Raw genomic sequence first — 26,984 nt, forward strand, 5'->3', positions numbered from 1 at the left:
CGCTGATCAAATATGAATGAATATTCTGTTACTGTAATGCCTATTTCTCACCGCAAATGTTTTCAGAAACATCTTGTAGTGTACTGTTTAGCTGTAAAATGAGAAAGTTTGTGACCCGGCAGCCATGTTGAGATCAAGTTGAGGAAATACCAAGCACCGCCCACCAGCCAGAGCACAGCCAATAGGAACGCTCTCTCTTAAATGACCTGTGATTGGTCAAAGTCTCCCGTCACGGGCTAGATTTTCTAAAGCCTGAAAACAGAGCCATGAGGAGGTGCAGAAGTCTAGTTTTCTTTCATTACAATATGCTGATAGTCCATGAGCCAGGTCCCCAAAATTTGGCCGCCGTGCCACTGTAGAGGGACCATGTCTCATGGTGACTTTTTAAAAGGTCTATGTCCCTAGTGTTGGAAAATACATGATAGAATTGCAGCAATGGTAGCTTTCTATGTGCTATCATTCCTTTTTTCATCCCTCCATCATTAAAATGTTTCCATCTTTTTTCCCCATTTTACAATTAAATACAGTATAAAAGAGGGTAACCTACACACAATATCATTGGAAAGCTTAAACTAAATTTATAATCTATCTTCCGGTCACATTTTCATGACACTGAGGACAACAGAATTTGACCTTTGACCTCTAAAGTTGCAATAGGCAAATTCTGAATGCCTCTGCAAATGCCCTTATAACTATCTTCATATTGATCTGATGTGCCCATGATAGTTCCAGCATAAAGAGCACAAAATGAGCTTTAAAATGATATATTACATGAATAACAACAATAACAACATTTCTTATCAGAATAAACGTAACTTTGTGCAGTTTGTATCTGATAGAATGTTCAGAACTTTGCACTGAATTGTTATTGGGGCAGTTGTACTGTAAATGGCTTTCTAATCAGCAGAAACACAAAATAATATAAAAACTAAAAAACTTTCCTAAGAAATTAATTCTCTAGCAGGTTTATCCATTATTTTGTATTTGTATGAAAGGTTATTATGGAATTTTTGCCCAATGATGCCAAAAATATACTACCTACTGCCACTTTAATCATTTGAGGAAAATGTGTGATCAACATTGTTATTGGTATGGCCTCAACATTGATTTCCTAACAACTTAACTGTGCTAATCCTGCAGCACAGCGGTGAACACTACTATCTGGGTTTGATCAAGTTTTATGTAGCAGTTTGCTGAACACAGGAAGTTCGTTTCTGAGAAACCACATCCTTGAAAGTAAAAGTTGGTTCACCCAGCAGAATATAAAGGTGAGGTCTGCACTGCAGGGTCTCCTTTACCACACACAGGGACGTGAAGTGCGCCCAGGAGAAGCATTGAAAAGAAACTCCTGCATTAAAGGACTGAAGTTTGCCCTGGACACATCTCTTCTACTGAGGTGGGTTGCTATATAAACAAAGTATTATTATCATTATTGTGGTGATTTAAATGCTTTAATTGCACGTATTTGGTGTTTTACTAAACCGGAAATACAAAGTTCGGAAACTTGTGTTTGATGGATTATTTCTCTGTTGTTACAATGCTAATTGGCATTGTATTTTACATCGTTGGAAAGCCTGTTTATTTACCTTCGCAATGATGTCCAACTTGTAAGGATCATGCATTTGTGGGATGAGCAGCACAGCTGATTATGTGGGTAACGCCCAAGAAATATTTGCCAAAATGCTCCGTCAATGGTAAACAGTGTATTCTCATAAGGCTACCAGGAAGCCTGCAATATGAGACCTTTAAACTGTAGGAATTCTTTGTCTTTTTCTTTTTCATGCAAATGAATCGCCTTTTTGAAGGCCTTAACATGCTCAAAAAGTTGTTAAACTTGGCACACGCAGTGAAAAATGTATTATTTTAAGGGTCTCGGGCTTGGGTGTTGCAAAATGACTCGCTAGCGCCCCCAGAAAGTTGGAAAAATTGAGCTCCTCGCTCTGGTTTCACCTACATGTATGAAATTTGACCGACCATACTTTGAGTGCAATGCATTTTGCCATACTTTAGTGTCAACGCACTTGTGCACTCAAAATAGTAAGTGTAAGTACGGAAGTACGCGGATTGGAACACACTGCTAGACTCTTGTGGGAGGTGTCATTGAACTCAGCAGAGTTCCTGTTTCATTGGTATTGTTATCCCCGCCCCCTACACATTAACCACGCCCCCTTTCATAACTCATGAACCGTTTGTCATAGAGTCTTGTGGCAGGTGTCATTACGTCATCAGAGTTCCGGATTCATTGTGCCTGGCCGCGTCAGTCGGCGTCCCGCCAATACCCCTGACGCGCGGGAAGGTGCGAGGGCCCGTTCATCGCTGCTTGCAGCTTTAATTAGGGCCCGAGCACGAAAGTGCCAGGATACCAGTGTCCTGGCACGAAGTGCGAGGAAACCTATTGTTTTTCTAAGTATTATTATTCGGGCCCGGGGACAAAAGTGCCAGGACCCCAACGGTGTAGGAAACCTATTGTTTTTCTAAGTATTATTCTTTTTCTGCCGGGAGATCGCGTTTTTGGGACCTTAGCCATCCCCAAAAACTCACCAAAAGTGGAATATGCGTCAGAACTGGTGGGAAATTCAATGTTCTGGAGTGATTGGGCTCGGGTGTCTCCAGGGGGCGAGATAGCGCCCCCTAATATAGGCACTTTTTCAGAGAAAGTTTCTTCGATCTTCATGAAATTCAGTTATGTCATAACTCACGTCCTCATACCTGGATTAAATATTTTTTAGATTTTTTTCGGCAAACAGGAAGTCATTCATCGTGGACTTCCTGCGTTTTTTTTAAATTTACGAACACATGTTTGAGGACCTTAGGATGCACAAAAAACTCATGAAACTTTACACGCACATCCAAACTAATAATTACTTTGATTTAGTGGTGAAATTTTGCTTGGGCGTGGCATGTTGGCTCTCTAGCACCCCCTTATGTCTTTTAGCCTTTGAACATGCCTTTGACGCCCTTGGTTTACTCGAAAACTCATGAAAGTTGGCAAAAAGATGGACACCTGTAAACTTTACATGAATGTACAGTTATTGGGTTCAGCATGTTTAGCCGGCTCTATAGCGCCCCCTAACGCGTGGAAGGCTATAGTTTGGTCAAAGTTGATCCTATATTCATGAAATTTAGGAGGGAATATCCTGCTCAATATTTCAGACATATTCCTCATCGGGTTTCATTAGCCCCGTTCATCGCTGCTTGCAGCTTTAATTAGGGCCCGAGCACCGACAACGTCAGGCCAGCGAAGGCCCTCTTGAAACTGAAGCGTTTTTTATTAGGGCCCGAGCACCGACAACGTCGGGCCAGCGAAGGCCCTATTGAAACGGTAGGAATTATTCTTCTTTTTTTTTTCTTCTCCCAAATGAATCGCCTTTTTGACGACCTTAGCATGCCCCAAAAGTTGTTAGGGTTGGCACGCTTATCAAATTTGATATTGTAAGGGTCTCGAGCTTCGCCGTTGCAAAATGACTCGCTAGCGCCCCCTAGAAAAATGGAAAAATTGATATCTGCGCTCCGGTTTCACCTACATGTATGAAATTTGGCAGATAGATGTAACATGTGGAGATGTACAAAAAAGCCTATGGGACGTATGCCCAAAACTCAACAGGAAGTCGGCTATGATGTTGGATGTCACAGGGACTGTGATAAATGCAAATTCACATCCCACTGTTCTGATTGCATTAAATAAGTAAACTCTTTTTTACTCAGATTTTATGCATATGGTGGTGTTTCTTTATACTATTGACAGTTTTCCTAAAATTAGATTTCAAAAATTGCAATATATCGCCTTGCTTACTGTATCACAATATATTTCAATATATTGAATTGTAACCCCTGTATCATGATACATATCGTTTCACCAGATCCTTGCGAATATACAGCCCTAATAATAATGTAATTTACACGCAGCAAGCTTAAACCAATGCAGTCTAATACAACATACCTGCATCAAATCCTACCTCCATGAAGGTTATAATGTTCAGTGTATAATACACTGACAGGTGTTTCTATTAATTTGTCCACCCCATTTATATCAGTGATGGCAGGATCAATAACAGAAACTTCTTTCAGTATAACACTACAGTGCAATTTAACAGCACCACAAACTACAGCCTCCAAAATGATCATGAAGTTGAATCATCTCCTCTCTAAAGTTATATTATAATATTATAATCTTCATGAAGGTAGGATTTATTACAGGACTTTAGTATGAGACTGCATTAGTTTTAGTTAGGTGTACCAATAAAACTGGCATATATAGATGTACTATATATACAGATGAGCTTTAATGACATGTGACACATCATCTGGGTATAATTGATAATCCACATGTGATTATTATTAATACAAGGAGTGATCACACAATACCCATGGGAATAAAGATTATATTATTAGTACAGCATTAAATGTAAATATATTCTTAGGCAGTGCTGTGTTAGACTTGTGTATACTTTTGAGCTAACTAATAAATCAAGAGCGAACAAGAAAAAACACACGGATACCTTATCACCAAAGAGATAGTAAACTATTTTTTACTCTTCTGTATCTTCTCAGTATCTCGTGTTGTATGCTAATATTTGTTCTATAACATGCAGTGGTGGAAGAAGTACTTGGATCTTTTACTTAGGTAAAAGTACCAATTGCAAGTAAAAGTCATTCATTTAAATATAATCTATATATAATTATATTATTTATTATATCAGTAGTTTTGTTCAGTGGTTCCTAACCCCCTGGGGTCAGACCCCACAGGGTCACAAAATAAATCTGAGGGGTTGTGAGATGATTAATTGGGTACAAAAAAAAAAAAAAAGTGAAAAATTTGGAGGGCCAAACTAGAGCAGCCACTGGTTTAATTATTAACAAATTATATTTTATAAACTGATCATATGTTGTTGTTTTTTTGTAACTACTAACTATATCTGTCAAATAATTGTAGTGGAGTAAAAAGTACAATATTTCCCTTTGAAATGTAGTCAAGTATAAAGTAGCATAAAATGGAAATACTCAAGTAAAGAACACATACCTCAAAACTGTCCTTAAGTGCAGTACTTGAGTAAAAGTACTTAGTTACTTTCCACCACTGATAACATGATTTGTTCCTGCAGGTGCTGAAAGTCAAACCAGTCGAAACCAGCCGAAAGAAGCACTGACATGGCCCCGGTTAGAAAATGATCACCTAATCACAATATAGAAAATTAGACTATTTTTTTTTTTTTTTTGCTGTTCTAGTTTTCTATTATAGCAATTATATGTCATTATGCAACTTGTATAGTGTGTGTCCCATAGTATTATTGTATGTAGCATTTCATTGAATGTAAATGTTTTCAAGTCAAGTCAGTTTTATTTACAGTATATAGTCCAACACCAGTCTTCTCTTATCTTTGTTTAGCCCAGAGAGTCTGGTCACTGTCTGCAGTCTGTTGCCAAACAGTCTGTTACAAAGTCAAACATAGTTTCTGTCTGATCTAATCCAACTATGATGAGAAGCCAAAGCCCGGGGACTTGATTGAGATCTTCCGCGGCCCCTATGAGCACTGGGCTGTGTATGTTGGTGATGGCTTCATTGTCCACTTGACATCACGCCGTGAGTCACACACACACACACACACACACACGCACACACACACACACACACACACACACACACGCACACACACACACACACACACACACTGCCTAAACCAGTGGTTCCCAACCTTTTACACATCAGGGACCCCTAAACTGACACAAATTAGACCCCCATTTGATAGATTTAGTCCCGGGGTCCCCCATCTGATAGGATTTTTTCTTTTAGATGTTTGATTACAGAAAGTGTATTAAACCAATGACCAAAATAGTCATTCATTCTGTCATTGTGTTACTTATGGATGGACTTGTAGTGAACGAACTCCACTTCGAAAACCACTGCTCGAGATTGCTACTCCCAAATACTAACCCGTCTCAGTCTGGAACAAAAAACAGCCCAGTTTCACTGTCACATGAAGTTTTTGGTTTGGTTGAACTGATTCATAATTCATAAACCATCAAATATGCTGCAATATTTAGAGCACAAACCCACACAAGTAACGTCTGTTTCTCCCTAGCTGATGTGTTGGGTGCAAGCGCCAACAGTCTGAGGTCTGTTACGACGAAGAAGGCCATGGTGAAGAAAGAGAAGCTTAGGGACGTGGTGGGAAACAACAAGTGGAAAATCAGCAACAGACTGGACGAGAAGTACGATCCCCGCTCGGTTCAAGACATTGTGAGGGAGGCCTATGCCAAGGTGGGCAAGGAGCTGCATTATGACGTCCTCATGGAGAACTGTGAGCACTTTGCAAACGAATTGCGCTACGGAAAAGCTGAGTCCCGGCAGGTCGGTGGATAAATACCTATGTTAGACAAAACATAAATACATTAAAGGAGTAAAAATGTTTGTGCTAGTGAGATTAAAACACATCAAATCATAAAGATATTTCACCAAAAACATAAGTATGGTTGCACCTATCCAACTTTTTCAGTCCCGATACTGATAGCGATACCTGGGCTTTGAGTTTTAGTCCGATACTGAGTACCGATCCAATACCAGTGTCTAATCAATAAGCTGTATGCCTCACTGTGTGGAAGTGAGGGGGATCATTCTTTTATGAGTAAGGCAACATCAGATTTGACTTAAACATTACTTTCTTAACTTTGTAAACCTAATTGTAACCAAATAAATACATACAGTAGACTTAAATTTACTAAATTGTTATTTATTATTAAAATAATAAATCACCAGTAACACCAGAAACTTAGTTAAAAAATCTTCAAAATTAACAGGAATTATTTACATTAATTACAATTCAAGTGTAAACCTCTTTAATGCAGCAACAAATCAGACAAAACTAAAACAGGAAATAAAATTCCAGTATATAATGTATATAGTAGAAGTGTATAGAATAGATCAGCCCCATTGTCACCGATATCCGACACCGATATCCGATCCAGCTATATGAGTCAATATCAGCCCGATATCCAATCCGGTATCGGTGCATCCCTAAAAGTAAGACAATAGAAAATGTACTCATATGAACAAGCAATTTATATTTTTTCAGAAAGCAGGCAAGGTAAAAAGTTATTATTAGTAAGTCAGTTATTATGGATTTCTATATAGAGCTAAAAATAATAATAATTAATACATCCATGAAAACCTCTCAAACCTCTTCAACAGCAGAATCTACATTTCTGCTGTCCATTACATTATAATAGAGAAAGGAATATATACTGTAATAATGTCCTGATATGTGAGTGATACATTTTCCAGAGTTGTGGAAAGTTTGAATGGAGTCTTGAATGTGAAACAAACTAAAAGGTGTCTGTTTGTTTCCCTCTGCAGGCGCGTAAGGCCGGAGAAAACGCCCTGGCGGCCGGAGGAGCGGCTATCGGTGTATCGCTTGTGGGTGCTCTGGGTATTGTGGCTGTGGCTTTGGCGAAAGCATTGAATAATTGATGTACCGACTCAACCCTCTTTTCTATTGATGAAAACTAAAATGTTTTGCTAGTAGTTGTTTATGAAGAAATAATATTAGCTACTTGAGTCAAACCTTTGGAATAAAATCAGAATAATCTAATATGATGATATTGTGGTTAAATCTCACAGAACGGCCCCATAATGTAAAATGTACTACGGCCTAGTGTTTATTGTAAAAGTACCTTGATGAACTGTGGGTCCTGGGCTGAAAGGAGACATGTGGACTAAACTAATTGATCACTCAATGACATGTCATCTCTAATGAATAGCACTTTGTCTTCCTCTGACATTTAATTGTTTTGAATAAAGAATAATTTGTGTGAATCTGGATTCACTGGTTACACTTATTTCCCTTGATCAGTTTTGTTCATTTGAATCTCTAAGCATTTTATTAGAAGCAGCATACATTATTGTATCAATATTACTGTGTTGTAGAGACAAGCCACCTAATTTAACTCCTAAATACTCAGAACTCTTGTCGTTTAAAAAAAACAAAAACACTTACCACTTGTGTTTGCAGCCTGTCCCAGGCCATCTCTGCAGCTTTTGCTGATTTTACTGAATCTCTGGCTTGTCATGAGCTTTGTTTTCATTGTCCCCGTCAAGTGTATCATGGCGGGGATTTTCAAGTGTTAAAGCTCGTCTCACAATATTTGCAGTGGTGGCGTTATTGTGGATGCGTTTCCATATACCATGCAAGCAAAATATGGCACTCACAATGTAAACCATAAGTTAGATAAGCATATTGTTACGTATGGCCGGGTTATCTCTACAGAGGCCTGCATCGGCTGTTTATTGTTGTGTTTTGGAGGTGATTTTTTTTCTCAGTTACCTCTAGTTAAATCTATGTAGATCATTTTGGTTTTATTTGTCCAGGCTTTTAGATATCAGTCTCTGGCATTCCTGTCTGCACCTCAATACAAATCAATGAAATTTCAGCATTTTGAAAAAAAGCATCAACAGCGATCTCTCCAGAATCAGTGCCCAATTATACAATGAAGGTGAAAAGATGATCAGGATAAGTATTTCTATAATTCCCACGGTTATATCATTGAGGTCTGTTGACATTTTCACTTCTGTTGTATTGTGGTGGAGGCAGAAATCTCAGAGATGATATCCCTCCCATCCTCCTGACGACAACTCAATACATTCTTGGCTCATACATCTGCTGAGGAGGACGATGACTACTGCCTTTTCATTTAAAGAAGAAACATACATTTATTTTACTTATATTTATTTTTAGAACAGCTCACATGCTACATGATTTGGATTCTCAGTAAACGGTTGCATCCAGTCTTCTTCAGTCCACCTGAACTAAACACAGCTTAGTTCCTTGACACCCCACACCAGGACATTAGCTCCAATGGTGACGGCTGCTGATTGTGTCTATAAGTGACACCTAACAATACCATACCCAACACAGACTGGAGTCATAGAGGTTACACTGAAAGGTTGGATGAAAACAGAATTTGCAGGTGGGAAGATATTTCAGGTTGAAATGTTCTGTTGGATGTAATCCTGCAGAGCAGACCGGTTTTATTAAATAAAAGGCACAAATAAAAGAGTAAGAGGAACTTTCTTTTAGGGACCTCCTTTACCCTGACCGCACCAAATACCGTCAAAAATGACTGATGGGTAAATCTTTACTTCCTCAGATGATCCCAAAAGGTTTTTAGTGAGATCTGCATAAAAGATTTCAAAATAAAACTCATTTGATTTCCCTCCACCACAGCACTACTAGGACACATAGGAAAAAGGCTTGTAAACACATAAATTGATTTTCCTTTGAAACCAGTTTAACTACTTATTTCCATCGTGTGTCTGCAGTGCATGTGACACATTAACAGATCTGGAACCAGTCAAATGCGTCACCCGTCCAGCCAGTTCAGTACGGTAAAATACAGTGTTGAATGTGCAAAGTGAACTCTGTGCCATGAATCCTTTTGTTAAGCCACACAAATACACAAGTGCATGCATGGATTGATTTTAAGTCTGAACATTCAGTACAATAATACATGTTTGATTCGGAAATATTGTTATATACTGTATATTTCTTGATTTTAAAAAAAGTGTCCTTTCTTCATGTCATTTTAAGACAAGATGCACCATTTATATACATTTACTTTACAACTTTATGAGTTATGTCTTTAAAAAAACAAAGAGGGGGACATTTTTGTGTGATCAACTGGAGCTGCAGGGAGTTCCACTCTGTGCTGCTTTTCTGTCTCTTGTGTTTGTTTCAGCTCTGCCATCCACAGTAATGCATTCATAAAGCACTGGGTTGTTGCTTCTTCACCCGTCTGTCAGTTCCTGAATGAAGAAAGACGGAGAATCCCAAAGCTGAGAGTCATTTACTGACCGACAGTAACTGTTCACACTTCTTGGTCCTTAGTTTGTGGAATGTCCGGCCTCCATCTACTGATCTGTGTCCAGTCACTGTGGTCCGTGTTCCTGCATCCCCACCCTCAAATCTTTCTCTGCATCCCCGTCAGTCCAGCTTGCGTGCGCCCAGTTTGAGAGGACCTTTAGCAGCTTTGCGCTCCGCCCGTTTCGCCTCCAGCTCTTTCCTCCTCTCCTCCCGTTTCTTCTTGGACAGCTCGGCCTTGCTGAGACCTGGTGGACGATAAAGACAGCCGGTTCAATGCACGGGCGGACAGATCGTTAGTTAATGGTCATCTAACAAGAATATTTGAGCATTAGTGTGAATACAGAAGAAGTTCAAGTGAAGATTTTAAGACTGAGAACCAGAGGTGTGACCAAGTCAATGTTTTGCAGGCCACAAGTAAGTCTCAAGTCTTTGCACTTAAGTCCCAACTTGTGAAATCCCAAGTCCTAAACTTTGAGTTTTGAGTCCTAAACAAGTCATAATACAAATCCAAATGAAATGCCATTTTCGTCTCCGTCTCTAATTTTTGACCTGCATGTTTTGCATACTGCAATTCATTTTTTGTTGACGGCTGCATAGTTTTTGTACGCAAACAAAATCATCTTTGGTATCATCTTTTCCAACTGGCGTTCAGTAACGTAACGTTAGTTCTTCATGGTTCTCTCCTGCAACTTGATTGGATGCTGTCGGATTGGTTCAAAAACAAAGTGAATCTGGGGAGTTAAGTGTTGACTTGCTGGGAATGAACAGCGTTAACGTTGGTTGATTGAGGAAATGAAGGGAAATGAATTGATTCGTTGCACACTTTTTAAATTAATCACTTTTTAATCTGTGGGCTTTGGGGAAGGTATCAAGTATTTTCAAGTCAAAAGGCTCAAGTTCAAGTGAAGTCACAAGTCATTGGTGTTAAAGTCCAAGTCTAGTTGCTAGTCTAGTCTTTTCTGATTTGATCAAGTCGAGTCTAAAGCCATCAAATTTGTGACTCGAGTCTGACTCAAGACCGTCATGTGTCTCGAGTTCACACCTCTGCAGAGAAGTAAAAAAAAGGTCCAGGTATGTGACAGAAAAAGGTTTTATATATTTCTGATAAGGAGGGGCAGCTGAGAGACTTACCCTGGTTCCCATCCACTGACTCCCAGCTCTCCTCAGCACCCCAGTCTCCTGTTGCCTCTGCAGACCAGCCATCTCCAGTCTGACCAGGAGAGAACACAACACACACATCACTGTACAGACATGCAGGTACTGTCAAGACATTCCTGACTGTTTATTTCTCTACAGATCAAATTCTCATCAAGAGGGTGCAGTATTTTTACCTCATTAACCTCGAGTCTTACATTTCGGGAAAAAAGCGTATTCGTTTTCTTAGTGAGAGTTAGATGGGAGGATCGATAACACTCATGTCTGTACACTTAATGTGTAAAGCAAGAGCCAGCAGGTGGTTAGCTTAGCTTAGCATAAAGACCTGAAGCAGGGGGAAACAGCTAGCCTGGCTCTGAAAAAGTTTCAGAACGCAACTCCCCATAAAACCATAACTTTGTTAAATTTACACTTTGGTTGTTGTTCAGATTAGACAAATGAGATGTAACGTGTTAAGCTGTGAGCTTCAGAGGAGCTGTAGGTGGATAACTGCCTCAGATAACAATGTGAATAACTTACTATGCAGATTTTGAATACTTTAAAACTGTAAATCAATAAAGTTGCAGACTTTTTATTCCTATTAATAGATTTTTGTTGTATTTTTTCAGAATTCACAATTTGTGACTGTTCTGTTTATTCAAAATCACATCAACACTAATTTAATCTGTCTATCTCTCTTGCTCCTGTGTGTTTTTGCCTCCATCCTCACCGTGGCAGCAGTGCCGGCTGTGTTTCTCTGGGACACGCTGGCGAACAGATCATTCTGACCGGCCACCTTGGAGGCGGAGCTGTTGGTGTCCCAGTTGTACTCGCTGGCTAACCGCACCCCTTCTGGCAGGGGGAGCGTCGTCGTGTTGGCCAGCGTTGTGTCCGTGTCCTCCTCCGCCCAGTCATTGCCCCAGCCTTCCTCGCCCGCAGAGCTCTGACCCTGCCCTTCCTTCTCGTTGGACCAGCTGTCGTCTGCGTCCCAGCCTGAGCTGCTCCAGTCGGCGCTCTGCTTTTTCACCGCCATGGAGGACGACGACCGGGCCACCTGGACATTGGAAAGATTCAAATTGAAATGGAGACTAATTGAAGTAATATGAAAAAAAAAGATTTTATCTACGTAGAAAACCCGACTTCAAAGTGCTTGAACTCCATCAAATCTTACAGGCAGGTGCGTCAGATCACAAACTGTGACGGTGAAAGAACCCAGAGATCCTGCACACTGACGATCACTTGTTCTCAATTTCTAGTGCTACCGGGATGATGTATTTTTGTAGGCCGCACGGGTTCCCTCGACAAAAAGTTAATGGGATTATTGAAGAAAATAAGCTCTGTGGCAAACACAGTTTTATGATACTTAAACGTTTCGTTTTTGAAGCGTAAATGCGATCGGCAGAAGTAAAAAGCTAATGTTAGGCTATAAACGAACTACATCACGGTCGCATGACTTCATGTCACCACCATTAAGCTAAAGGCAGACTAGTGTTCGCCGTGATGACGTTTAGTAGTCTCATTTAGCCACTTGTTAGCAACCAAAGACTTTATTTCAGGCATCTAACTAGAAACACATAAAAAAAAAAAACATTGACTTCCAGACGAGGGAACCAGAAGTGCTAGAATGCAAACTCATTCCCCATTTTTCACGATTAAGGTCTGAGCACCAAAACACCGTTAATAAAGTCAGTACAAGTGATCGACAGTGTGTGGGATTTTTCTTTGGTTCTTTCACATTCACATAGTAAACAAAAGGGATCCCAAATGTAAAAAAAATCCTTAAATCATTAACTATTTCAGCCCATTCGCAAGGCTAAGTGTCTGCTCGGTGGTGCAGTGGATAGCACTGTCACCTCCGCAGGTTCTCTGGCTTCTTCCCACAGTCCAAAGACATGCAGGTTGTCTCTAAATTGCCCGTTGGTGTGAATGTGAGCTTGAATGGTTGTCTGTCTCTATGCGTCAGCCCTGTGATAGTCTGGTGACCTGTCCAGGCTGTACCCCGCCTTCGCCCAATGTCAGCTGGGATCGGCTCCAGCCCCCCCGCAGCCCCTTATGGGATAAGCGGTTACGGATAATGGATGGATGGTCTCAACTTTTTTCAGCTCTCCACTGACACCCTGTTCCGTTCCGTCCCAAAAAGAAATGCCATTAACCAGTTTCTAGTGCTAATTAACGACATAACTGCGTCAACGAGCGCTTGAGCAACACTTCAAAGGTGACTCGCCGACAATGCAGCTGGCCACGCTGACCGTTTTGTTGCTTTTGTCACCTGTAGTGTGAACACAGCATTAGAAGTAGTAGTATTAGCACTAAAGGTAGTATTGTATGATGGATCCAAGTTAAAAGGCTCATACTCCTTTGTCACTGGCTTTCTTTTTGGATGATGCCATCCCTGCCCAGTCAGTGTTCCAGTCATCTGGCTCAGTGTGAGCTTTCTCTGGATCCTACATGAGACAGAGTCAACATTTTATTACAATTACAGATAATAGAAAAAACATCATCTCACGTACACACATGTATCTCAATAATAATTTGTTTTTCATTCAAAGTGGTGAAATCTGACCTCCAAACTTCCCCAGTCCTCCTCGTCATCCCAGCGGTCTCCTATTGGCTCGTCATTTTTTCCCGTTACTTCATGAGTCTTTGATTGGTTGGCACGACTAGAGGCAGCATGGTTAGTCACAGGGGCTTGTGGAGTTTTATCTTCAGAACCTGCGAAAGAAAGAAAAACAAGGAATATGTTTTTAAAGTTTGAAAATGAAAAACATGTGGAGATGCGGAGAAAGCAGTGAGCTTATCAGACCTCTGTTGCTCCTCATCTCCGATTGAGGCTATATTAGCTGCTAACAGCATAACACAACCGAATCTCTGACAAAACTGTTAGGGTCGTATTGCATTGTGGGTAATATAGGCATCGAGTTTTGACAAGGAAGAAGAATGCGTGAACTAAAAAAAGACAATATCTCTGGTGCCGCTGCATCCCTTTTGATCCTATATTTAAAACTGTCCATCATGAATCCAACAGAGTAGGAGACGAGCAAATCAATTGTGATGACCCTACCAGGTGCAGGTGCTCCATCAATGGCACTGGTAGGGCTGGTGGCGTTGGCGGGTTCGCTGCCCTCAGCTGCTGCACCGCCCTCAACTGCTGCGCTGCCCTCCACTGCTGCACCACCCTCAGCTGCTGCGCCGCCCTCTGTCCCCGGAGCGTTGCGGATCAGTTTAGAAGTTATGGAGGACATGCCAGTCACGGCCCAGCCGGCCCAGCTGGAAGACGCACCTGCAGGCTGAGCACACGACGATACATCCTTTTCTGCAGGACGGAGAGGAGAGTTTCAAGTTTTTAGTTTTATAATTTCAGAAATATAACTGAGAGAAATAAGTATATGTATTCTGCTCCCGATATCTGAGCCAGTCAAAGAAGTATTTCCCCAGAAATGTAGCAATGTACGTAAATAATGTATGTAGCATGTAATCACTGGTTTCCCTGCTGAATGGGACATGAAAGTAGAGAGCAGCTCAGTGTAGTGTTACATACCTATATCAGCCAGCTTGGTGGGGTCTTCTGACACGGTTTCCAGCTTGGAAAGGAAACTCTTGATGGCTTTGAACGCCTGACAGAGAGAGGAAGGCAGGAGAGAACATGATGAGCAGAACTACATCAGCATATATGAGGTTGATCTGCGTAAAAACAATAGGTATCACAAGCAAGCTAAAGCTGATCATTGGATGTGACACTTCTAACCTCTCTGTCTAATCCAATTCATTTTCACCTCTGATAACTGTGTTTTAAAACAAGTAGTCAAACCAGTATGGATTGTATGAGATGATGAATCTAAAGTGGCCAAAGTTGGCCCGCCATAAGATTCGATTTGGCCCGCCAGATGTTAGTGAATATTTTTTCAATTAAAAGACCCAATTGACTTTGCTATTTTTCGGAGGCTCTAGCAGGCTCGAGGGAAGATACTCGTATCATATGAAATTAGAAAAACATAAGGAATCCATTGGTACCAACCATGTCATGTTAGCTTGTTTGGAAGAACGCTAAATAACGCTCCAAATTTAAGCAACATTTTGGCAAGAAAAATGGGCATGGCCACTTTCAAAGGGGTCCCTTGACCTCTGACCTAGAGATATGTGGGTGAAAAGGGGTTCTACGGGTACCCACGAGTCTCCCCTTTACAGACATGCCCACTTTATGATAACCACATGCCGTTTTTTGAATGCAGTATAAATGTGTTATTTTCGCCTATTCTAAAAATGGTGTATTTGAATATTTCTGCGTAATGGGGTTCCTAAATAGTCTTGGAATTACATAAATTGGGCATGACTTGAAATGAGCCCAATTGTATTCAGCAGGTGGGATTTAAGGGATTAACTATGTAAAAGCTAAAAGAATATTCAATTAGGGGAACTTGGGATCCTTGTACCATTTTGCATCTTAATACAATACAATAGATGTTTGCATTTGGCCCGTGGCCCACTATTAAGTTCCAGTTTTGGCCCTCCAAGGGTAAACGTTTGGGCACCCCTGGTCTAAACCTTGCCAAGCTGTTGGAGTCATGAGCCGGTAATAATCAGCTTACTGTTGACATTTTGCTGAAATGTCTGTGCTTTTTTATACAAACAATGTGGTATTATTTAGTTCTTAAGTAATCCTGACTACATTGTCTCTACTACTTGTAATAGATGCTGTGACTGCAGCACCTGCTGCTTGGCTCACTGGAAGAAGAATCAATAAATATTGGCTTCCGAGTCTCAAAGAACAAAAAATGTTTTCCTTCTGGTTTGTCTCATTCTGCAACTCCTCTGCCCTTGTAATTAACCATTAGCGTGAATCCAGCCATCTTTACTATGTAATAAGGACTAAAACGTCTAAAAAATAAATGAGGCATTGTGCTGCTGATTAATAACAATCTAAATACTCTTGATAGAGATACATCAAATATTGAGTAGCTATAGCACAAGCCAGAGGCAAACTGTTTTCTTATCTTCACAGCATTGATTTTGCAGTCAAAAAACATGAGAAACACCATGTAATCACAAATAAGTCATGTGTACCTGGTCCCTGACGCTCTTATCAGGGTCAACAGTAATGGCAGAGAGGGTGGGCAGGATGCGGGCGGCGATCTCTGTTACGCTGTAGTAGTTGTGTGTGGCGGCGAAGCCCAGTACGCCGGCGGAGCGTGAAGCTGGGAAGGGGTCTTTAGTGGCTCGTGAGAAGGCAGAAATCAGAACACGTTGTCGAGTCTGTGAAGAGAGGGAGGACCAAATTCTTCCATTTGAACACAACTTTGGTTTAAGTGCTTTTCTTTTTACACTAAATGAATTAAGTGTTTGCACAGTGGTGTGGGTGTAGTTTACCCCTGCGTTGAGGTAGGAGGCGATCTTGCCCAGGCAGACGGTGGTGTTGCACCGGATTGGGCCTTGTTCGTCTCTGGCCTGCAGCCGGGCAAAGTGACGCATCAGTTCCTGGTTCAGGTTGGCCTCATTCAGCTTAGGAGCCAACAGCAACATGGACTGGAGGGAGAGACGGGGAAACAGAGAAGAGTTACGGCTGCAGGAGGCTGACAACATCCAGTACACAAGTAATATGTAATAACACCTCCTGGTTTGTGTTTAAATCATGCAAACTACCTTAACAGTCTGCTCTCTGATGGCAGGGTTGGTGTCCGTGAAGCCGTGAACAACGTGAGGGAAAATCTGGGAATTGACTGCTGCATCATTCAGATACTGAATGAACTGCTCCATCTGGGACAGAGAGGAGAAACAATGTTAGAGCAAATACATGTTTTTATTCTTTAACACAAGATCAAAAACGGCAGATAGGGATATAATATCCTGCTGGTTTTTTATATTTTAGGCTACTTTTAACTGTATTTTTCTTTCCTTGCTCTAGAGCTGCAAAGGTTTGCATTCTTGCTGGATGGTACATGGGGGAAATTAAATGAAATAAAAACACAACCAACATGTCCACTGAATTACTGCAGGAGCTTCTCAGTAGCTAGATGAAATAGGCCTTAAACCTTGTTTCCACTGAGAGGGCTTTTCCCTGGATCAGGGAACCTTTTGAGGAACTCATTGCATTTTGACTGCAGGCACCAGAGTCGAAATTAAGTTCCGGGGACCTTTTTACCCCCCAAAAAGGTCCTGGTCTGGGGGTAGTACCTTTTGTAAGTACAGGATCTTTCGGGATGGAATTTGCAGGGATAACCGTCGCTGATTGGTGAAACACACACACACACAGCGTCGTTGCTTTAACGTCTTCAACTCGTGTACCGCTTCATTTGTAAACAAGGAAGTACTCTAGTATTGAAATAGGACCGTTTTAGGATGAGAGGAGAGCATTTCTCTTTATTTGATAACACTGAAAGTAAAGTTAGGCTTTGTTGTCGGCTTCCCGACTCATTAAAAAAAAGACAGAGAGAAAAAGACAGAGATCACAAGGGCGGTCGATAATGTTAAAAGAGGGAGATAGCACGGTGGTAATGTGAATGAGAGAAAACCAGTTATTTTCTTAGACCTACCATGCATTAGTAAATACTATGCAGCAGTTAATCAGGTGAGACAACACCTAAGGTTTAGTTTTTCCCCAATTTGTTTTTTTTAATTGAAACGGTCGGACACACTGAACAGCAAGCTGCAGAGAGTGTTTACCGCTGTGATCACCAGCAGTCCTCGTCTCATGTCATGTTGCTTATTCATACATCCGCAGACTAATTTGCATAATCTTCACAGGTCTTTAGTACTGCAGTGGAAACGCAGACTACAGGAACCTTTTAGTTCCTTGAAAAGTAGTCCCAGGACTAAAATGACCCGGAACTTCTTGGTGGAAATCGGGCATTACATAGAGTACCTGTTGCAGCAGTCGTATCCTCATGGCTCTGTCTGTGGAGGAGAACATCTTCACGATAACAGGGATGATCTTCTGTTGGTACTCTTCCGCTGACAGGAACTTCCCCACCTAGCAGACAGACAGAGGGAGGTCAAATCAGGGAGATTAAAAAAAAAAAAAGTGTGAAGAGATTAAAATGTGAAGATATTAATACCAGTATAACCACTATGACTTTGCTTGGAAGAAGATTCTGTTTATGTTTTACTATGAAAATGATCAGAGACGCTTGGAGGTGCTGGGGTATATGGTCTGATACTCAATAAGGTGTGAAGGTTGAAAGAGTCACCTTGAAGAGCGGCGTGAGGACTACGGCGCCTGCATTGCCGAACTCGAAGGCGGTGAGCAGCTGAGGCAGGACCTTGTGTTTACAGAAGTCTTCAGGGAAGGAGTCCAGATTCTCACTCAGATCCTGGAAGAACTGCTGCTTCTCAGCCGGCTCCTTGATCTGGAGAGAGAGAGAGAGAGAGAGAGAGAGAGAGTTTGAATTCCACTCTCATTATAGTTTATTATGCTATTAGTAGTTGTTATACTATCATACAGTTTCCAATGCTACTTGCTGGTAATTGCTTCCTCACATTACACAATGCTCCCCACAGGATAGTTCCACTGGAACTTGATCTGTTTCTATCTTGGTACTCTACATTGTTGGTGAGGTTTGATTGCAGCACTAACACAAACACCACTGTTATAAGTGTCTTTATGCAACTCTATGGACCTGTATCTCCTCCAGGAAAAGGTTGCTCTCCACAAAGCTGTTGCTGAGAAATCCCCCGGAGGCTCGACAGTTCTGGAGAAAACGGGCCGGGTTGGGCCGAGCTCGGGGGTTGGCTCCCACCAGCTCACAATAATGAGGGACCAGGGCCTTGGGGATCTGTGGGCACAAAGAGGACACATGAGAGAGAACACAAAGACTGTGAACAACACTTCTTCACATCACAAACAACATTCCTTTCAGCCGTTCACTGAAGCCATGAAGCAACTGGAGGTTAAATTCCTCGCTTGAAGGCAACTTAGTAAGAACATGTGTGTCTCATTCACGTGCTGTGTCTCAATTTGTGTACTTGCACTTGCTATTTTGAGTGCGTTAACACTGAGAAGTATGGCAAAAATACAGTGCACTCTGAGTACCCAAATGTTTTACTCAAAACGGTCAAAACGTAGAGTGTGGAACGCTGGATACTTCACACCCTCAACAGTCGCCATCTTTACTACGTAGCGGAGGGGGGCCACCAATCTATTTCAAACTTGTGAAAATGTTGGGCGAGGAAGCCGTAGACGTTGCGATTGAAACGGCGAACACCGAACTATATAAAATAAAAATACACATGCGTTTTTTTTCACTAAGTACCACTATACTGTAGTTGGATGGAAGCCATTATTGGGTTAATTTATCCGGCTGAATTGAATTACTGCTGATACGGTGTGATGTGTGACTATCATCAGCTGATCTACCGCACTTCCGGTGAGTGCACAACAGCCGTGTGCGATTTGAGACAAGACTACCCTTTCGAAATTCACGCACTACGCAAGTAAGTACATAGTGTACACAGTGTACTACATAGAAGTGTACTTACATAAGTATCCAAATTGAGGCACAGCTAAAGTCTCTGCTATCTCTTCTCACGCAATTTGATAATGCTTCTTCTTCACATGAGCAAAATAGAATCATCTAAATGTGTCTAATATTCACTTTTTAGCAAATGTTGGCTAGAACTTTATTTGATATCACCATAACACATATGCAATACCAACATCAACAACAACAGGAATCAATGACAATAATGCGGTAATAACAAAAAGGAACTGTCAAGGTGTCGTACCTTTCCCAGTGAACGAAGGGAGGACGTGCGAGGTAGCGGCCCGTTGAACACCTCCCAGATCAGGCAGCCCAGCCGCCACACCTCCCCGGCCCTGCAACAAACATGCACAGAGTACAATACAAACGTTTCTACAGAAAACTAGGCAGTGACCAGGGCCAGGTTTAATATTTCACCAACACTTTACTCAGGCATCTTTAAATAGTCCGATTATGAACCTCTTCTTTCTGTCATCTCTACTTTATCGCTGCTAACACATTAATATTATTCTCTTACCATTTCTCTCCGCTGCTGTTGGACATCTCTGGCGGGTCATATCTCTCCATATCTGGGTAAACAGCCTTGGGGGTAGGGAGTGAGACCCCACTCGGGTCACCCTGCTCAGGGGCCACATGGTCGAGGGCCCCGAGCTTCCACTCCCCGGCTCGATCCACAAAAACAGCCGACACACCCACGTTGTTATGAAGCAGGTGGCAGTCGTTGACCAGGAAACTGAGAGCTTTCTGTGGGAGGAGGCAAACGGCAGAAGTGGAGTAAGGGATAACAAAGAAATGGCTCCCTTGAAAGTATCAGATGGCTGTCTCTCCTTTCCTCCTTACCACTATCTGGTGCAGCCCCCAGGAGACCTCCAGTTCCCCAGATCCCCCCTTCTCTGCCTGGGCCTTCAGGTGGACTGCCAAGGGTGTCACCTGCTCAGTGACCAGGTACAGGCTCTTCTCGGTCTGTGAAACAAACACATGTAAAAATCAACTTATGTGTATATAATTATTGTGTATGTTTTATTGCACCAGCTTTACTGCAAAAGTACTCAACTCGATAGGCCAACAAAAAATATATTCACAATAATGATAATAAAAACGTATATTAATCTGTGGATTATTTTTTTGATTAGTCGATTAGTTGTTTGGTCTATAAAATGTCATGTCAAATGTCTTCATGGGGTATTTTGGGATGTATACATTATTATTACATACTCATATATGAAAAAAACAAAAAACGAAGTAATCGAATACTGATTTGGAGGTCGATTACCGTGGCAACGGTCGAAGCTTCAAGGCATTCAGGTCAGCCCAAGTGTAATCATAATAATAGTACAGCATAACAATTAGTTGTGTTATTTTATGATCTTGTTGAGCACACAAAACTGATAAAACAGTCTGCTTATATTATGTAGTACACTACTCACTACAACTATTGTACAGATATGAAAGGCCTACAGGGGCAAATTCACACTCACCTCTATCTGAACGTAAACATGCAGAAAAAAAGCAAGATGGTGGAGATGAGACACTAATTATATGATAGTTACATAACAAAACAAGGTCACTCCCCATTTTTTTGCAACATGTCACTAAGCAGGCTGAGTGACCTTTTCCTCTGAACATTATAAACAATAGCACTGTGTGTGTAGAGCTAAAGATGGGTGCAAAATACACTCAAACACATACCTCCAATCCATCCACATAGGCGAGGATGTTTGGGTGACGCAGGGTCTTCATACGCTTGAAGGCAGCCTTGGCCAGCTGGGTTTGCTGCTCTGTCCCCTGTGCTACCTCGTACAGGAACACCGACACCGGCTCTCCATTGGTCTGAGGAGGACACAGGTTGGGTGAAATGATTCAAGAGTTTTATTTGCCATTTGCACCTATAAGTACATCGGAGTTCTGAGCAGTTTACAACCGAGTCAGCTTTAAGAAAAGAAAAGGTAGAAAAGGCACAAGATAATTACAGTACAAAATAAGTAGCACATTCAACTCAACACAATAAATAAATAAATTATTAAAACATAAAGCGCCCTCAGTGTAGTCAATAAATAAACTAAACTACCCTCTGCATAGGAACGAAACCCCCAGAATACAAATATACAGTATATACGCTCCATAACCATGTTAAAAGAACTTGTAGCTCTCATAAAAATATTTTTTAAAAATAATAATAATATATTCCAGAGAGTTACACAGTGGAGGGCAGCATATTGCACAGCATTTCAATCAATTCAGTTCAGGTGTACTGAGTGTCAATAATGGTACAGAGGTGAGGTCTGAAATTAACCAGTTTCCTCACCTGTCACTGTGACAGGTCACTGAACATTTCTAGCGGCCACTCAATTTTTTAAACACTGAGTCAGTGGTACCAGACCGTAGAATTATGGAACATATCATGTAACCTTAATCTATGACTACTGTATATTTAATTTAGGCTTTATAATTAAGGAAAACCTGTCTACCATGGTGGCAGGTGACCTGAATTTTTTACCTGCCACAGCCAACATTTACCCTGTTATTTGGCAGGTGGCAGGTGCTGATTTCATTCCCTGTATGGAGGTGAGGTGTGGGGTATTTAATCTCCCTCTTTAATGTCCTTTGCCACCAGTCTTATTGTAGCTGGGAAGAGAGCCCTGTGAGTGGAGATGCTCTGACTCACTCACATTATTGACAATTTAAAACATTATCGTATTAAACACTTTGTGTTTGTAATCCCATCACAGGAGTAGAAAAAAAATATCACATATTAACCACATCATATTTATATAAATAGACAGGCTGCTCATCCCAAAGTGTGTGAAGGAGCTCTATCACAGGTCCTTCCTTCCTGCAGCTGTCAGACTCCACAACCAGCACTGCTCCCAGTAGACCACTTACACACCAAAAAACTGACTATAACCTGATATTTTCAGGTGTGATTTCATTTCATTCTCTCTGTGCAATATCATTTTCCACTTGTGCAATTTTGTTAATAGTCTTTTTATTGTCAATACTGTAAATACTGCTCCTGTTTTTATACTTCCTATATTTTGTTACACTTTGTTTAGCTCTTTTTTACTGTGCATCTTGTTTTCTGCACTATCCCCTTTGCTGCTGTACACTGCAAATGTCCCCACTGCGGGACTAACAAAGGAATATCTTATCTTATGTTATGTTATGAGAATAAACATGATGATAAACAGGAAGCAGGTCTTTATATCTGGCCCTGCAGGGATGATGATCACAGTCCAGATAATGATAATAACAGGGACAGTTGTTTAAGTGAGGTGCTGTCAGTGATGAGGGACGAAACCTTTAATTAATGTTATAAAACATAATCTCTGAACACGGTTCACGTTAACAGCTATTAACTCGATTAGAACGAGGTGACGTGGCGAGAAATACGTGTCTGTCTCTCTGGGAGTAAACAAAGCCTGAGCTCACACAAACTAACCAGCATAACAACATTAATACGCACTGACATTGAATCAGTAAGAAAGAGGAGGAAGACACGGACAAACCCGACGTGTAACCACAACAATAAGACACCAGACATCGTGTGTTAAGGCTTAATGAAAGCAGAGAACAGACACTGTGACAGGCCGCCATCGCGAAGCTAGTTCCAGTTAGCGGCGGAGGTGATGGTGATGTTGCGCCTCTTCTTACCTTTCTCTTCCCTCGGTGGAGAGTCCATATCCCAGACTTCTCCTGGGTGTCTGGCAGGATTTCATAGGCAAAGTCTTTGACAGGATCCCTGGCAAAAAAGGACCACATCTCCTCTGTCCTCCACACCTCATCAAACACAAACACACACACACAGACAGCAGAACTGTGCTAGCTAGGAGAGGCTAGCTATAGGCAAGGAGGATGAGAAGAGGAGAGGTACCGCGTCATCTGCAGGAGCCGGAATTGAGCCAATAGCAATGCAGGACCGCTGCTCCGGTCACACTGCGCATGCGTTTTAACAACGAGCTCAACACCGTGTCTTATCCTCTTTTAATAGGCCTTGGCTATGGAAGGCTAGCTCTGCTAAGCTTGCAAATGGCACGACTGTAAAATGGCTCCGTGTAAAACTTTTTTTCTGCACATTGGTTCCGCTATTCAAATGTAGTACCAATGGCATGGTAAATATGAATTACATTTAGATAAAATTTAACCTACATAAAAGCCTTTTTGGTGAATCATGACCTAATCCAGACTCGCAAACAGTTTTTTTTCCCAGGGCCATACGGACAATGAACAAACAATAAAGCTCTGCAATATTAATACACTGAATGTGAAATACATTTGCAGTGGAAAATATCCTTGATGCAATGTACACCTCAAGTGCAACTTCCTTTGTTTACATTTTATTTATTACATCTACCCTACCTATTTTACAAGTGGAATTACCTTTGTTTACATTACATTAATTTTTACATTTTATACCTCTAGTGTAACATTTCTGTTTATATTTATTTATTACATATACCCTACCTATTTTACAAGTGCAATTACCTCTGTTTACATTACATTCATTTTTACATTTTATACCTCTAGTGTAACATTTCTGTTTATATTTATTTATTACATATACCCTACCTATTTAACAAGTGCAATTACCTCTGTTTACATTACATCTATTTGTTATATTTTATACCTCTGGTGTAACACTTTTGTTTATATGTATTTATTACATCTACTTTACCTACTTTATAACTGTATGTGTGTTTTACCTGTTATATGTTTTATCTGCCTCGTTTAGTCTTGTCAAGTATTTGTTTTAAAGCACTGACCAGAAGTGGCAACTGTGAATCTCGTATTTAATTCAGTGACAATAAAGCTTTCTATTCTATTCAATTCTAATGTTTCTTCTATATACATATTATTTGTTTGTGCCATGAAAAGGGGTATATCTGAACACAAAAATTGTCCACATTAATGGAAGTTTAAAGGTCCCATATCGTGCTCATCTTCAGGTTCATACTTGTATTTTGTGTTTCTAATAGAACATGTTTACGTGCTGTAATGTTCAAAAAACACATTATTTTCCTCATACTGTATGCCTGAATATAGCTGTATTCACCCTCTGTCTGAAACTCACTGTTTTAGTGCATTTCAACGGAATTGCAACAGACTTGTGTTGCTAGGCAACAGTTTGGATCCATGTTTACTTCCTGTCAGCTGATGTTATTTACATACACTGCAACAGGAAATAAACTGAGACACATTTAGAATGTTTACGTTTAAAACCGTGTAATGGTCTAAATATTATATATTTGTGACATCACTAATGGACAGAAATCCTAACGGCTTGTTTCAAAGGCGCAATTTCTGAATACGTGCTGTGCATGTTTCTCTGTATAATGAGCGTTTTGATAGTTTAACAGTATTTATATAGCACTTAAACCTGCTTTATAACATAAAAGACCTGAAAATCTCCCTTTTTACAATATGGGACCTTTAAGTCAATATCAAAGACTGACAATTAAACATTACCACAAAGATTCCTAATTGATTGTGTACCAATATTTTTGTGGTAATTTGATTAATTACACATTTATTTGGGAGTATTCAACACTGAAGCACAAGACAAACTCAAATGATAGGGCTTTTAGGCAGGTCCTGCATTATCACCTGTCTAGTGCAGCTGTCTTGTAGAGAGGCCCTGTGTGAAAATTCAAATGGGAAATTTGTGTTTAACCAAATTACCACTAACGGAATCAAAGGGGCCCCAGAGATATTTGTTTTGCCCAAGAGCCCTTTATTGTTGAGCCATTTGGTAATCTACCTTGCACCTAGATGGCATGTTGGCAATTGTTGTGAAAGTCTTATGTCTTATATCTTATGTCATAGTTATGTCCCCAAGGTGGACTAGGTGAATTGGAGACAGTAACATGACAATCAACGTAAAGTAGTGGAGATGCAACAGAAATTGACTGTACATTATTTACAAAGGTCATTGGTTCATCAAGAAACTGTTATGGCAATGAATTAAACTTTAATGTTTCAATTTCATACATAATGTTTACATCTCGTGCTATTTACAGTATATTTTAGTTAATTCTATACATTTACAAAAAACAGATGGGTTACAATGAAAAAACAGCATGACTCATGATGGCATCTATATTTTAAGTATTTATTTTTCATTTGTGCATAATTCCTGTTTTGTTTTGCATGTATGTTATATATATATATATATATATATATATATATATATATATATATATATATATAGTTTTGTGACAGGAAAACACCACAGACTGTACTTGGCACCTAACCCCTTGTTCAACACATTAAATGTAGGACTTTTTAAGACCCTTTTAACCTTTTTCACTGTCTTACTATTCAAATGACAGAAATCCAAGAGAATATAAGGCCTGTAATTATCTGTTGAGTAGATGAATTTGACATTTCTATCACATTTATTTATTCATGGTACAGGTCTCAGCAAACACTGAAACTCCATAAAGATTTTAAAAGCCTCCTGCATGAAAAATCCATCATCACTTGTAGTTTATAGATGTATTTATACTCCAAACTGCCAGTAACCACATACAAAAAACATTACCGTCTACATCAGGTAAGAAATATTCAAGACTTTTGTAGATGAACTTTTAAGACAATATCTTCGACAGCCTTTGAAGAAACTGAATTATGTTTTTAAGATACCGCGAGTATATTTATTTGAACTAGGTCCTCTTCATCTGCTAAATGTCAAACCCATTTGCCTCTAGAGGCTCAGATACAGTAAAATCTCACATTTTAACCAAAAAAAAAATAAGCATTAAAGTGAAAAATCAAATTGTAAGCCAGGGTAACACATAGGACAGTTTTATTGATCATTCACAGTCTTCAAGATGTTAACTCGTTTCCTTTAAAAACTACTTTAAGATACAAATACATACAGTCTCTTCTCGTCAAACACATCGTCTTAAATAATGAACCTCTAAGTTTCTGTGCAGTTATTTTGTTACAGTAAACCTGCTAACTCAACATCTGTACTAAGACCTTGCATGTAGTTTTCCCCACACAGCGTACTATTAAAAAGCAAGACACCGCAGGGGATTGAACCCTGTCCTGACAAGTCAGGAGTGCCACCACCGGAGTCTTTTGCTTTTTTGTTGTTGCTGTAATAAAGGGCAAAAGCAAAACCTGGAGGAACAAAAAACAAAAGTAGTTTGTTCCTCCAGGAAAAGAAAACCCCTCAGCACCTCGATGCTATATTTTGCTGTCACCACATGGGGATTTCTCTTGGTCACGAGGCTGAAACTAGAAGACAAGACAACTGGTTTCCCCAATCCCCAGCATTCCCCACGACACTGCATTGTTGTATGACTGATTCCATCGTTTCATTTGATCCATATTAGCGTATCATTTGATCCATATTAACAAAGCCACGATACCAGCATCCCTGGTGATACCCAAAGCTGTTTCTCTTTGCAATTCAGCCGGACTCACGGGTCAAAAGGACAGAGGTTTACAGCTGTAATGGAAAAAAGACAGACAATTTAAGCCCCCCCCCATCCCTCCCACAGAAACCCCAGACTTGTACCAA

At 40.5% G+C, this 26,984-nt stretch overlaps 2 protein-coding genes across 5 annotated transcripts in view; one reads left to right on the forward strand and one right to left on the reverse strand.

Annotated features, from left to right (window-relative positions):
* The window catches only part of LOC119494142 (phospholipase A and acyltransferase 3-like), a 50,063-nt gene extending 42,569 nt beyond the window's left edge, over positions 1-7,494 (forward strand). The window contains exons 1-5 of one of the 4 annotated variants that reach the window (XM_037779773.1): positions 716-1,396; positions 5,103-5,157; positions 5,485-5,581; positions 6,081-6,349; positions 7,352-7,494. In XM_037779773.1, coding sequence (XP_037635701.1) covers positions 5,149-5,157; positions 5,485-5,581; positions 6,081-6,349; positions 7,352-7,465 — 489 coding nt within the window. In that variant the 5' untranslated portion in view covers positions 716-1,396; positions 5,103-5,148 and the 3' untranslated portion in view covers positions 7,466-7,494. Of the gene's footprint in view, positions 1-715; positions 1,397-5,102; positions 5,158-5,466; positions 5,582-6,080; positions 6,350-7,351 lie in introns of those variants that run through there. The other 3 variants (XM_037779769.1, XM_037779772.1, XM_037779770.1) reach the window with 3 other exon arrangements.
* A 1,043-nt stretch (positions 7,495-8,537) lies between these two features.
* Positions 8,538-23,295, reverse strand: scyl1 (SCY1-like, kinase-like 1). The gene is made up of 18 exons (XM_037779766.1): positions 23,111-23,295; positions 21,149-21,289; positions 20,300-20,422; positions 19,977-20,203; positions 19,704-19,794; positions 18,599-18,754; positions 18,170-18,328; positions 17,845-17,952; positions 16,626-16,739; positions 16,353-16,508; positions 16,050-16,238; positions 14,527-14,602; positions 14,050-14,301; positions 13,552-13,700; positions 13,343-13,432; positions 11,719-12,042; positions 10,986-11,064; positions 8,538-10,099 (listed from the first exon to the last, which is right to left on the reverse strand). Exons 1-18 carry the CDS (start codon positions 23,216-23,218, stop codon positions 9,975-9,977), a joined length of 2,667 nt encoding a protein of 888 aa, XP_037635694.1. The 5' UTR covers positions 23,219-23,295; the 3' UTR covers positions 8,538-9,974.
* Between the last annotated feature and the right edge of the window lie 3,689 nt (positions 23,296-26,984).

Source organism: Sebastes umbrosus, chromosome 9, assembly GCF_015220745.1.
Source record: "Sebastes umbrosus isolate fSebUmb1 chromosome 9, fSebUmb1.pri, whole genome shotgun sequence".
Classification (NCBI taxonomy): Eukaryota; Metazoa; Chordata; class Actinopteri; order Perciformes; family Sebastidae; genus Sebastes; species Sebastes umbrosus.